This window comes from Tympanuchus pallidicinctus, unplaced genomic scaffold, assembly GCF_026119805.1.
Source record: "Tympanuchus pallidicinctus isolate F22 unplaced genomic scaffold, pur_lepc_1.0 scaffold3, whole genome shotgun sequence".
In the NCBI taxonomy this organism is placed as follows: Eukaryota; Metazoa; Chordata; class Aves; order Galliformes; family Phasianidae; genus Tympanuchus; species Tympanuchus pallidicinctus.
The window spans coordinates 2,305,582-2,318,498 of NW_026294747.1; the positions used below are offsets into that span (position 1 = coordinate 2,305,582).

The following is a 12,917-nucleotide window of genomic DNA, read 5'->3' on the forward strand; positions in this document are numbered from 1 at the left end:
CTTACCATTAAGGTGAGACAGGTAGTCGATATATGCCAGTACATATTCTGGAATGTCTCCGTATTTTTTCAGCCCAAGCTCAAAAATCTTAAAGGCCACAGATTTATCCTGCAAACATTAAAAAGAAAAAGCCATCAGCTTCAGTGAGACGCACGCTGTCCCATGCTGCTTCAGGACCAAACAAGCACCTGTAATTACCTTACTGCAGTAATACTCCATTAAAGCTGCAGTAACGTAGACGTGGTGGCGGGTCCGGGTGTCCTCTCTGGCCTTTTTAAATATCATTCTTCCAGATTTTATGCCTTCTGCTCGCCTTGCAAATTTCATATATTGGATGTAAACCTACAGAAGAGCATATTAGCGTGACCTTCAGTGATAACAAAGAGTGCTAGGATATGCAGTTTGTAGCTCTGCTTGAAAGAATCCTTACTCACAAATTACAGCTAACAAGGTGTATTGGAAACAAACAAGACTGTGTTCTGCCTCTGCGTTGCTATGCTAAAAACAACAAGGCAAAATTATCCACATATGAATTTAACAAAATGGAAAATACCTAAGACCAATTGCCCAGAGTGAAAATAGTTAAAACACACATTTCTCAAGGCAGGGGACTTAGACGAGTGTAATTTCCATAAGCTTGTACCTTCTGAGAAAGAGGATTTACTGTAAAAACAACAATTTTCCAATAAGTGAAGACACCCATAGGGCTAAAGCAGAGGCAAAAAGCCCATGGAAACCTCTTACTCTTTTTTATGGAAGCCAAGACACAGGTCATGCTGTCTGCAAATAGCCATACCTGATCAGAACGTCAAGAATGTGCTATCTAATTCATGGGCTAATTTGTGATTTGCATTTCTTCCTCTGCTCACAATTAGATCACAAACACCTGCATTCCTCCTGTGGGAGGGGCTGGCCTGTGCCTTCTCAGAGGAGCATATAAGGAAAGCTTTGTAGTCTTTGTTTAATGAATAGAATATGCCAGTAAATGGATACCTTTCCTCTGGCACCCACCGGCTTAATTTTAGATCTCAAACCTTTTTACTTCTCTCTCCTGCTTCGTCACACCTATTTACAAACTAAGGCATCTGTTGAGGGCAGGTTAGCTTGCAGCCTATTTGCTCTGTGCCAGCACAGCTGACACTAGGAACAACACTGTTATGGCACAACAAAAATAGATGCACAGCAACACACCTTAACAACTACGTGGTGAACTACAATTTTATCTGCAAGCTTATTTTTACACAGAAGAATATATTTCTCTAGGGAAGGCAACAGGCAAAAGCGACGTGCTTTTAATCTGTAAAGGGGAGGCAAAGGGAAATTTCAGCCGAGCCAGCAAAAAACGTGCACCAATTCTTTATGAGCTTTTTATAAAACGTGACACCTTCATAACTTCTTTTAAGAGATTCTCCAAAAGACACAGAGAGTAAACGTGTGCGTGACTTGGTGCGTCTGGATGGCTGGCAGCCTGCAGTTACCAAACCAGCTGCAATCCTAATCCAGTTCTGCCATCTCCACCTGCTCAGCTCTTCTTGCGACCCAAAGACCTCACGTCAGCACTTCCCCGTGTGGTGGGTGCACTCAGGTGGAAATGCAAATGTGGAAGAACTCAATACAGGAGATCACCTTACCAGAGTGGGATCAATGTCCTCAATAGCCAAGAGCCGGTTATATATGCTGTGCACCTTCTCATACTTCATTCGACTCTAAAGCACATAAACAAAAATACAGACTGCTTAGTAATACTGCTACAAACCACCTGTGGGGATGCAAAAATCAGTATGAAGGAGAAAAAAAAGAGTTTTGTTTCCTTTTTTCCTCAGTTGGAAACAATATACGTCCACCTTTACTTTCCCCATTCTGTTTTTCCTAGTGTGCTTTTCATAGAGACCTGCAATCTAGTTTAGTAATAGTGCAGCAGAATGGCCATTTTAGGTGTTCGGGCCAAGAAGACAATTTCCTTCCTCTCCAACGAAAAGTAACTTGCACAGCAAATATGAAAATCACCATCTTCACTTCCAAACCTACACATTTCAAAGAATCCCATTCTGTTTGCTGCCAACCACAGCCCTCCATGCTGCGTTGTGCAACACTGAAAAACTTTAATAGCTGGTATGCTTTGGATGCTTGAGGCTGCCCTGAAAGCCAAGGGAGGCTTTTTCTTTAAGGGTGAAGATTGGTTTGCTTTTATGCCCCAGATCTTCCTGCAGAAACTCAAGTTAGAGTAAGCGGGCACAATGCACCCAACTGCAGATGTGTGAGTCCTCAGCTGATCAATGGGACGTCGTCTTCATTCCTGATGGCTCATGTGCAAAACCAACCAGTGTCAAGCATCACTCGTTGAGTCTGTGTAACACCGTGATAGCCAAGGAAAAATTCAGCCTCCAAGAATTAGACAGGAAAGATGCTCTCCTACCCCATTTCGTAAGCGAAGAAACTGATGCTCTGGTAAATGTAAACTAACCAGTTTCACTTTCACAGTTGTTTGAAAAATGGAGCTAAGCGGAGAGACATTACATTTTCAAAACAATTAAAACTATGCTTTTTTTCCCTCCTCATTTTGTCAGCTTAGTCTCAGAAACATTGGATGGGATTAAAGCTAGAAGAATCAGTAAGTTAAATGTTCAGAATGCCTGTGTATTTGGTGTGTTTCAAAAACACGGCAGCACTGAAGGGAGATGGCTTTGCGTTTATGGCACGACATCGCTTTTTGCTCACCTCTTCATAATCTGCATATGCAAAATAGAGAAGCATATTCTTCTTTAGTAAAGTGCTGATGGCTCTCTCATAAATATTGGCAGCCTCATCGCTGAAAAGTTTAGCATTGTTCATGTCCTGTTATGAAATAAATGTGATAATTGTTCAATGCCTGCAGCTGCCCATGGATTCTCTTCTCTGCACAAGTTCCACTGAGCGCCCTCATCACACTCCAAGCAGGAGTCACTCATCTCCCCAGTACTGAAGGAGTCAGATGTCAAAGAAAACAAACCCCAACCTAAAACCAGACAACACTACAACAGTTTTTCTTAATTCTTATCATCCCAGATGCAGGGTGTTTTTCTTGGTGTTTTTTTTTGTTTGTTTGTTTTTGTTTTTTTTAATTAAAACATCCAAATTTAAAATTCTGAATGTGACACAACTTAAGATGCTCGAGATTTTTCACTCCCCCCTTGGATATGATTTGAGAAAACATTAACAACAGTACACCGTGTTAAAGCAATTAAATAAGAAAATAAAAAAGCTATCAGCATTCTCCTTACCCCTTTTTCAGCTAGCAGCTTACTAGATTGCTCAAGATACTGTGCAGCTTCATACCAGATATCTGGGTGATGTCCCAGAACCAAAAGGCATTGCTCATAGGCAAACATAACTAGGGGGAAAAATGTAAGAAATATTCCTTGTATATTATTGCAGACATAGAACTACCTTGCACAATGACATACAGAAAACAGTGATTAAATTAGAAACTATTAATACGAACGGGCTTTGAACGGAATGATCACAATTGCAGTTTTTACATCATTGGAACTTGATGAATCACAACCAGCAGCTACAACCCGCCTCCTCCTCAGAGCAGGAAGCAGAACTCATTCAGGAACGGCAGCCATAAGGTCAGGCTGCGATCCACAGCTCCCAGGTTTGGTGGCACACAGCCATAGCGCCGTACCCCAAATCTACGCATTGCTTTCAGCTTGCCTTCGGCAAAAACTAAACAGGCTCAAAGAAAAAAAATACATCCACACAATTCAAGAACGGAAAGAAAAAACTTGACCAACTTCTGCTACACCACGATCCCTGAATGCTAAAACATTATTATTTACCCTGGAGACCGTCAACAGAGCTAAGAAATAGAACCCTTCATATCCTATAGTGTTACCTAATTACCTCTTTTTGTGATGAGAGTCTGATCCTCTGTACGCAGAGGATTGCTCTTCTCCCACTGGATGTACTTCTTCCACATGTCCACCTGCTGAGCCTCCTGCGGGGTGTTCTGGGGGGGGACAGAGGGGGCATTGCGGTCCAGCCCCTTCATGACAGTCTCATATTCCTGGAACAGAAATGATGTTTTGAACAGCAGATCTAAGCATATTAAAAACTCACTTGATGAAACTGATATGAGTATTGCAGCGTGCCAAGCTTAATGCCTTAACGTGCACTTTCTGTTCAAGTGAGAAGCATGCGTAATGCCCATTTGTGGAATGGAATCAAGGCCTATCAGAAGTTTGTACCTTTGCTACACGTCGTGCATTCATGTAGTCTCTACTCCTGTCTTCAATCATCTTCTTCGCTAAGTGAATATTGATTCCCTGCAGAAGGGCAAAACAAGGGAATTGGTAACATAGAATTGGTAACATACTGGCTCAACATGGAATTGCCAAATCTCATTTCATACAGAAAGAGCCCGTTTCACACAAGGGCAACAACTTATTTGCAAGGGAACAAACTCAGTGCTAAAATTTAGGTGACCTGAAACATCTCAGTACATTTTTAATCTTACCACGGACTTCAAAACACAACGAGCTTTACATAAATCAGATGAGGGAGAAAGCAGAAGCATGAATGTGTTTGCAAATTAGAATTTTCCTTTTAAATCGTGGCCAATGCCTACGCACAGAGCCGTGGTTCCCTGCCCAGCTGCTGTGTGCTGTCTACCAGATGAAGGTGAGGACAGCATAGGAACTGTTCAGCTTCCCTGGACAAGTCAAATCTCACTGCTCTTCCTCCTGCCCCGTTCCTGAAGCACTGGATGGCCATAGCTGTCCCTCTGTGAGACCCACAAGTGCCCGGCACAATGCCCAGCCAGACAGTTGCTTGCTGAGGGCATGGTGCTGCCCCATAGCACAGCTCACACCATGGGGATGCGGGCCAAGCTATGGGGTCCCAGGAGCACCTACCCAACAGAGCGGCTCTGATGGCAGGACAGGCAATGCCCTTTTGCCCAGGCCTGGGTCAGGGTTGATCTTCCTGAAGTGCTTGGCAGGATTTTGAGGAAACAACACAGTTTTAGTCCTGTTCCAAAGAGGCATCTGAGCTGGGTACCAACACGCCATGGGCACCAGCTGGCTTCTTGCTGAGAGATCTGGGACAGCCACAGAACATAAACCCAGCAGCACCCCATGTAGCCCGTGCAGCTGACGTGACACTGCTACCCAGTTGCTACTGACTGAGCCCGCGGGCAAGTTGAGGGCTTTTACTCAAGCATGTTTTAGCTGCAGCAAACACCCAGTAACCTTTGGTGCTAGGAGCTGCACACCAATCTCTTTCACTGGGCTGTTGCTGCAGCAGTGGTTTCCCCTCAGATGAGCAGTGCTGTCTGTACAGCTGCCCTGCCCTCCTCGCCTCACCAAGAAGACACAGAATAAACACAGGCCAGGCGTTCTGACATTCTGACTGTCCATTCTGACAGCATTCTGTGTACCAATGGAAGTGGTAGGAACAAGTGGCAATAGTTTTCATTTACAGCATGGATGGGGAAGAGACAAAAGTTTACAGGGAGGCTGTTGGCAGTGGGATGGAGCATTTTCCAGCACAGAGGGCAGATCGTTTGGTTCTTCTCAAGTGGCTGCCATGAGTGCAGCACCAGGCTACTGCAGGACACGCTCAGGGCTGTGGGTGCCAGGAGGCACTCCTGCCAGCTAAACACGGTGGCCCTCCTGTCACCAGTCCTACAACTGGTGTGTAGTCAGAAACAAGGAGATACGGTCCCTTCTTCCCTCTACAGCATATGGCTGACCGATGCAATATGGGTGCAGTATGGGATGTAGGTGGGTGCTGTGGGAACGTGCCTGCCCAGCAGTGCTGAGCACAGAGGCATCGACTCCCAGTTCAGCACTCCCACCTGTGTGACCGGGGCAGGTTAACAAGCTGTTACCAGAAGTGTTTATGAAAGCTACTGATCAGCCTCCGGGTCATTGAGCTGAGGACAGCGAGGACGTTGCTGACGGCAGTGGGGCAGCAGACTCACCTGAGTCAATGCTGTAATGGTGAAGAGCATTTCGTATGCACTTGAGAACGTGCAACTTAATACTGCAGAGGAAATCCAAACCATCACAGCCAAATGCCGTCATACCCACCATGCACTACTGTGCTTAGTGTGACAGTGTGACACTGACAGCAGTTGTGCTGGAAGGGCCCTTCAAAGCTCACCACGACAACAGCCTGACCACCTCAGGGCTGACCAGAAGGCACAGCGTGCTCCTGAGGGTGTTATCTGAACGCTGACAGGCACGGGGCACCAACCACCTCCCTGAGAAGCCTGCCTGAGAAATCTGACCATCATCACGGTACAGAAGGGCCTCTTTGCAGAGCACCTGTCATCTCTTGCACCTAATTTAGTGGACCCAATTTTGGGCACCGTACCTGATCATAAGATTATTGTATCTATAAGTCATAAACAAGTGTTAAGCTTTTGATTACCTCTTCGTATTTGTTATAATCTCTCCAGAGCTGCTCTATGTTAATCATTGGATTCACACACCCACGCTGGTACACCCTGCGGACAGCTGTTATCCTCTGGTTTTCTGCATAAGATCCTACAGCTTCTCTAAATGTTGGGGAGAGAGATTAATGTCAGCTGTAACAGATCATATCTGGTATGAACATTGACATTATATTGACTTTAAAAAATAAAAAGAAACAAAAAAATCTTTCAAGGTACTTACACGCCCTTCAAAAAATTGATGTAATCCACCCAGATCTATTCAAGAAAAAATAGTACATATGATGAAATCAGTGTTTAACTGTACTTGATATCAACTTAGAAATAAGATGTGCTTTCATAGCAGAAACGTACCTGGTATGACATGATTTCCATGCCAATCTTATCCAGAGCAAAATCATAAGCCTGAGCCATTTTTTCTCTGAGGAAAAGAACAAACCACAAAGACCAAAGGGCAATTCTTCAGTATTTTAAAAAATTCTTTATTCTGCATTCTTTTGTGCAGCAAAGTCTAAGCAAACCTTGAGGAATAAAAAGCATCACGCAACAGCTGAGAGCAGAACTTTGCACTGGGACATCTTTCAATTCTGCATATAGATTTTTGTTTAAAAGAAAGCCGTTTGCATTTATTGGTGGCAGTGTAGCACATTAATGGTTCCCAAGACCCCCTCCTTAAGAACGTGGGAATCCAAGCACACAAACTGCAGAGGAAGTGGAGAAGATAGAACTGCTGTCTACAGGCTCCTACCCAGCAGATGTACCCGTGGTTTCCTTTTCTCTCTCAAAACTCCCAAACCTTGTAGCTCCCTGGCAACATCAAACCTGGGACAATGAGGAGCAGCTCCACATGTGGAACCCAGCCAGAATCTTTCATAAGATCTCCTACTCCCCTCAAAATCAAAGTGATTTTCCCAAAATTGAAGATGTTGACAGAATTTTTTCCTTGCCCAATTTCCAATGAAAACAGCTTTTACTCTTCCACTATCTTTTGTTTCCTTTCCTCAAATATTTCTCATTATTTCCCTAATTTTTTTGTCCATGTTATCAGGAAAAATAGAGGAAAGTTAAATGGGAAAAAAGATATAGGGTAGAAGAGGAAAATACTTCTTAAAAATTATTTCAGAACAGTCTTTTAAAAAAATAGAAGTCTATTTCTTTTTGTTAATGGATCAGTGACCATCTAGATTGCTGTAGGATACAGAGATTATGGTGGGCTGGGAAAGAAACAGTTCATAGAACGCCGAAAGTTACTGATATTTCTTGAAACCTCAAGCAGGAAGAAAAGCATCGGACTGTTCAGGGGATAATAAACGAGCAAAATGCAGTAATGATAAGAGATGAAAACTAACAGACCCCCTCGTTTTGACACCTTGATTTTTTTATGCTCGGCAGGCCTTCCCAAGCCCGCTCTAATACATGATTTACTTTTATTATTCAAATGTAGCACCTGAAGTGGAAGCAACGTTGAAAGTCGTGGAGACCCTGAACAGGGCAGAGAAGAGGGGGGAGAACAGTGCAGCCTGCGACTGAGGAAGAGGCGCATTGCAGGTCAGCCCAAGCACCAGCCTCGGGTGCGGGGAACGCGCGGCTGCTCTGGCTGCTCCCCTGCTGCTGTCCCACCTCTCCACCCAGACCCAGACTGAGAAGTAATTTCACTCACCAAGCTCAATGAATGAAACTCTAAAGAAGGTGTTTCCAAAATGCAGATTAAATAGCATTACCCGCAAACCCCACTCTACTGCAAAGCCCCCCGGCAGTTCCGCAGTTCCTCCCACCCCTTCCTCCAAAATTAAGTGAAGATTCACATAACACGAATAATTCAGAGCAGTGCTGTCAACTTACTTGTAACTAGGCAGCTTCCCCTTGGTTTCACGTACATAGGAAAGGTAACATTTCCATAAATCAATGTGTAAAACCTTCATAAGGCATCGCTGAAATAACTGTTCAATACATCAAGAAGACGTGATCAGGATTCCAAAAATGTTAAGCTTCTACTTTTAACACTATGCACTACGAAATAAAACCTTTGTCTTTATAACTGAAATTTAAGAAATAACGAGGCAAACTACTCATCCTTTGACAAAAGCACCTTTATGCTACGCAAGGAAACTGGAGAGAATTAAGCAGAGAGATTCCTCTACTAACTTACTAATTACAGTTTGCTTTCAACAAAGTCTATGTTATTGAAACTTCGTATCTGTATTTTCAACAACACAATCAATGGCAGCTCTCTTTTTTTTTCAATCTCGTTAGCTGAATCACAAGCTACTTGTTCTTGCTACAGAGTTATATGGCATATATTAATAGGACTCACCTTTTCCACTTTGTCATAATTTTTTGCTTTAATCTACAGGGAAGCAGAAAAAAACAAATCACTTAGAAACTATTTTAGAATAGCAGGAATATATTCTGCATACATTATTAAGCATTCCAGTTTGGCTGGCAAAACTAATTAATTTCTATCTTGCAAAAACACAATTAAGAATATAAAAACCATGTAACTAGCTTGGCTTTTTCAAAAAGTTCTTATATTTAATTTTCGACATCCATCAGGCCAAAACCCAGGTCTGAGTAAACAAAGCTGCTTTCCTGTGCCCAGGTGTGGACACTCAGACACAACCCCTTAATTTGAGGAACTTTGTTGTCTTAAGTGCATGTACTAACTTAGGTACCAAAGCCTCCAGAACAAGATTTAGTAAATCTCCATTAAAATACCATATTTACTAAAGTCAGAGGTTAACTCATTTTATATTTGAGCCCTTATTTCTCCAAGTGAACTCCAGTACATCAAAGCCCTCACATCTGAGCACTCAGGCAGCAGACACCAACAGGGCACAGGCTGAGACTGCCTCCCATCCTCCTGCACCGTGGGATTAAGCTATTGTACCACCTCGGTATGACTGGCATTTTAAAGCACAAGAGAATTTCTAACTGGAGCTTTAGGAAGCATGGCCTACAGTCAATCTCTGCCACACAGCACAGCACAGCCCAGCCCAGCACACAGCTTGCCTGGGCTGATGCCTCCTCAGCTTCTCTGCTCTCTTGCTGGTGCCCTGGCTCCCCAGGCTCCTCTGCACTGGTTCCCAACATCTCTCACTCTTGAACAAGATCAATTAAAAATGAGGGGGTTGAAGAGATTTTTGCTGACCTTGTGCCAGCAGCACTTTCAAACCAGAGCAGCATCTTGTCTGGGTTTGAATGATATCACCAAGCCCGAGCTCGCAGGGATTTAAACCTCATTACCTCACACAGGTTTCACATTCTTTTTCTGCAAACTAACTGGCAGGGAGGTAGCTGATTATAGCAGTGACAGACTGCAGAGACGCTGCTGCTCTGCAGTAGCATGACTTGAAGCCAGCAGGGCTGGGCAGTGCTGCTGGGCATGCCACAGCCTCACGTGCTGAGCTAATGGGCAGCCACGTACAGGCACACGACCCAGTTCTGCCTTCTCACGGCTTCTTGTGAGGACAGCACTGCGTTTCAGACTGATCTCAGCAACTGTAAGGCACTGGATAAGCACAGAGCAACCCCACTCAGTTGTTTACCAAAGCATTTTATTGGTGTGTGGCAGCACTGTCACTGAGCACCACAAGACGGAGCAGAAGGAGCACCTACCAACCAGATCACACGTGCATCCGAAGAATGGACTTTCACCTCAAGACCTTGGAAATGCTTTGCTAAGAAAAAAATCAGTATTCTTTACCTTCGTGTAACTCAAAGAACAAAGCATTCTCTACACGAGTTACCTGACACATGAAAAGCTGCTGTCCACGCTTGGACTCCAAGCCAGCGTTACGTATCTGTTACTCATTTCCAACATCTAATCCACAGAAGTGGTTTGATACCAGTATCTGAAAATTCAGCTCGCTAGTGAGATCTTAGCACCAATGAAGTGAGGAGGTTGGATATTAACATTTAAATAAATAAAAAGCAAAGCAAGAGCAACATTTGCCAAATCAGAGCGCAGCCCACTGGCTCTCCCAGCAAGCCGCAGGGCTGAGGGCAGGGCAGCCTCCTCTCCCGAAGGGCTTTGGTGGGGTTTCCAACTCAGCCAACATCCTGCTGACCCGGCACAGGGACACCTGAGGTGGGGTAAGCACAGCACCATGGGCTTTCCCATTACACATACAGGAACAGGCAGTGATTGAACGCAGGGCAGTGTTAAAGGACTGACACTAATGCAATTCCATCCCTAAGTACAAACAGAATGGAGGGAACAGTACATCTCTACGACAGATCGTCCTCTGAAAAAGTCATTTTAAATGTGACAGTCTAACAGAAAGCTTAAGTCACCGCTGCATCAGCTCTGTACAAGATTAATTCATAACAAGTCAGATTTCTTCATAGAACACACCCTGTACTTCCCAATAATGAACTTCATCAGCTTTCAAGGGGAAAATTCAATCTGTAAATGACATCACACTTCACTATTTTGAGTAGACTTATGAAGACGTAGGTACCATGTAAAGCTAAGGGAAGCAGGATCCTTTAGTCATCCCAAGACTTAGAACTATTTGCAGTTGTCTAACACCACACAGTACATGGCCAAAATGCTTGCTGGTTTTATTTTACCTTCTTAATGTTTCCTGGCTTTCACCAAGCTCCTAAGAAATTTAGGTCAGCACATGGTCCTTACAGGTCAGCACAGCTTCTGCCACGACACTCATTTTCTAGAGACCTTGGGCTATTTCTGTATTTTGAATCCCTGTCCTTTTTCAGTGACTATTCTCTGAAGAAATAATTGATATTCTCAAGCAGAAGAGGCAATGTTCATTTGCAGCTGCTCTCCCTGCAGTGCAGTGGGCCTTTTCCCCCAGCTGCCCTACCTGTCTCCCAGGCACTGTTCTCCCTGGCTTTGGCAGCTTCCTGGGAATTGTGGCCCGAAGAGAAGCTCCAGGTGCAGCTGGCAGAGGGCACAAGCTGGTGAGGGGGGAACACCAGGGCAGCACCAGCACTGGCTTCCCTGGGACATCCTTCACGCTGACCGGTATTTCTAACACTATTTCCTAAGGTCAGGTTTTGTTACAGTACCACACGTACAACATCTTTAATGCTTTCTTTGTTTTAAGAACACATACACGTTTCAGCAGAGAAAATTAAAACCAGAGCATCCACGTATTTATTCACACTAGGTAATGTTATTAAAAAGTTAATATCAAAAGGGAAAATCAGACTATGCCAAACTCAGCATAACTGAACCCATGCGTGCCAAACACTTGTCCTTTTCTTTCCTTTTAAATCATCTACTATCTACTGTCAAACCTGGTGAGATGTAATTACCATCTCTACTTGTATCAAGTAATAATTATTAATTAATAAAATACATGCAGGTACATTTGCACCCATTTCCAAGAGATGTTTGGGGCTGGCTGGAGAGGTGCTCTCACTACATTTGCAGAATAAGTACTGTTAGGAACAGTGCACACTGTTCACACTACTCAGAGTGCCTCAAACAAATGCAGGATGACTTCGGAAGTATTTTTTTTGAAATGTGATGTAGCACAATTACATGGTTGTGTGCCTCAATTCCAAAATCTGCCACAGAATGAGATTCTAAAAGTTCCTTACAATTATTCTATGTCAGAAGCCTCCAGCTGCTACTACAAGGGTTATATCTAGAGCTTCCTCAGTCGAGGCATTGCATCAAACCTTAAAAGCTGTCTCTGCTAGATATGTCAAAATTCAAAGTATCCTCACAAGATGCCATCATCAGTGTAAAGCAAAAGTAGTACCATTTTGCAACCTGCTTTCTCATCACAACTACCTTCTGGGTTTCACAGCTGTTTTCACAGGGTTATCACATACACTATCATGTGTCTGTACTTCTATTTAAATCTGCCTTGAATTTTCTCAGAGTATTTAAGAATAAATCATCCGTACAGAATATTGTTTAAGCCAATGAACAAAACCTGTATCTCTTTTAATCCAGCTATCAGTTAATACCCCCACAGGCATTGAAAATCCTTTTTCCAAATCTGGGAACAGAAAGCAGACGTCACAGAATCACAGAACAGTTAAGGCTGGAAGGGACCTGAGACCAGCTGTCCTGCTCAGCAGGGACACCCCGAGCAGGCTGCCCAGACCACGTCCAGATGGCTTCTGAATATCTCTAAATAGAGATTTAGAGATTTTAGTTCACACCTTGGTGCAGTTTCAATTTCCACATACAGACAAATCTTCAGAACTACTGCTTGCCTCTGCCTCCTTACAAAAAATAACAGCCTCTTGGTTCTGCAGAGAGGCACTTTGTTCATGTTAATCATGGACAACCCTGGGGTACCACTGCCAAAAAACAGCCAGAGGCTGCACAGGAAAATATTGCATCATAACCAGCCTTAAAACAAAACTCTGAGCATAAGTGCATTACATGATTTTTCTAGTAGGAGAACAGTACTGAATTACAGTCACCAATTTACTCAGCACCTCATTTCTGATGTCACATATATTTTTCTTTTCTCAATCTGGGTTAGAAGAAGCA

The 12,917-nt window shown here is 43.6% G+C and overlaps 1 protein-coding gene across 1 annotated transcript in view; it reads right to left on the reverse strand.

Moving 5' to 3' along the window:
* Nucleotides 1-12,917, reverse strand: part of CSTF3 (cleavage stimulation factor subunit 3) — a 43,898-nt gene that overhangs the window by 5,706 nt on the left and 25,275 nt on the right. Inside the window, exons 4-15 of the mRNA XM_052695647.1 lie at nt 8,754-8,786; nt 8,282-8,379; nt 6,794-6,860; nt 6,663-6,697; nt 6,418-6,544; nt 4,230-4,307; nt 3,886-4,048; nt 3,261-3,370; nt 2,719-2,835; nt 1,632-1,706; nt 199-342; nt 6-108 (exon numbers count right to left, since the gene is read on the reverse strand). Coding sequence (XP_052551607.1) covers nt 6-108; nt 199-342; nt 1,632-1,706; nt 2,719-2,835; nt 3,261-3,370; nt 3,886-4,048; nt 4,230-4,307; nt 6,418-6,544; nt 6,663-6,697; nt 6,794-6,860; nt 8,282-8,379; nt 8,754-8,786 — 1,150 coding nt within the window. The remainder of the gene's footprint in view (nt 1-5; nt 109-198; nt 343-1,631; nt 1,707-2,718; nt 2,836-3,260; nt 3,371-3,885; nt 4,049-4,229; nt 4,308-6,417; nt 6,545-6,662; nt 6,698-6,793; nt 6,861-8,281; nt 8,380-8,753; nt 8,787-12,917) is intronic.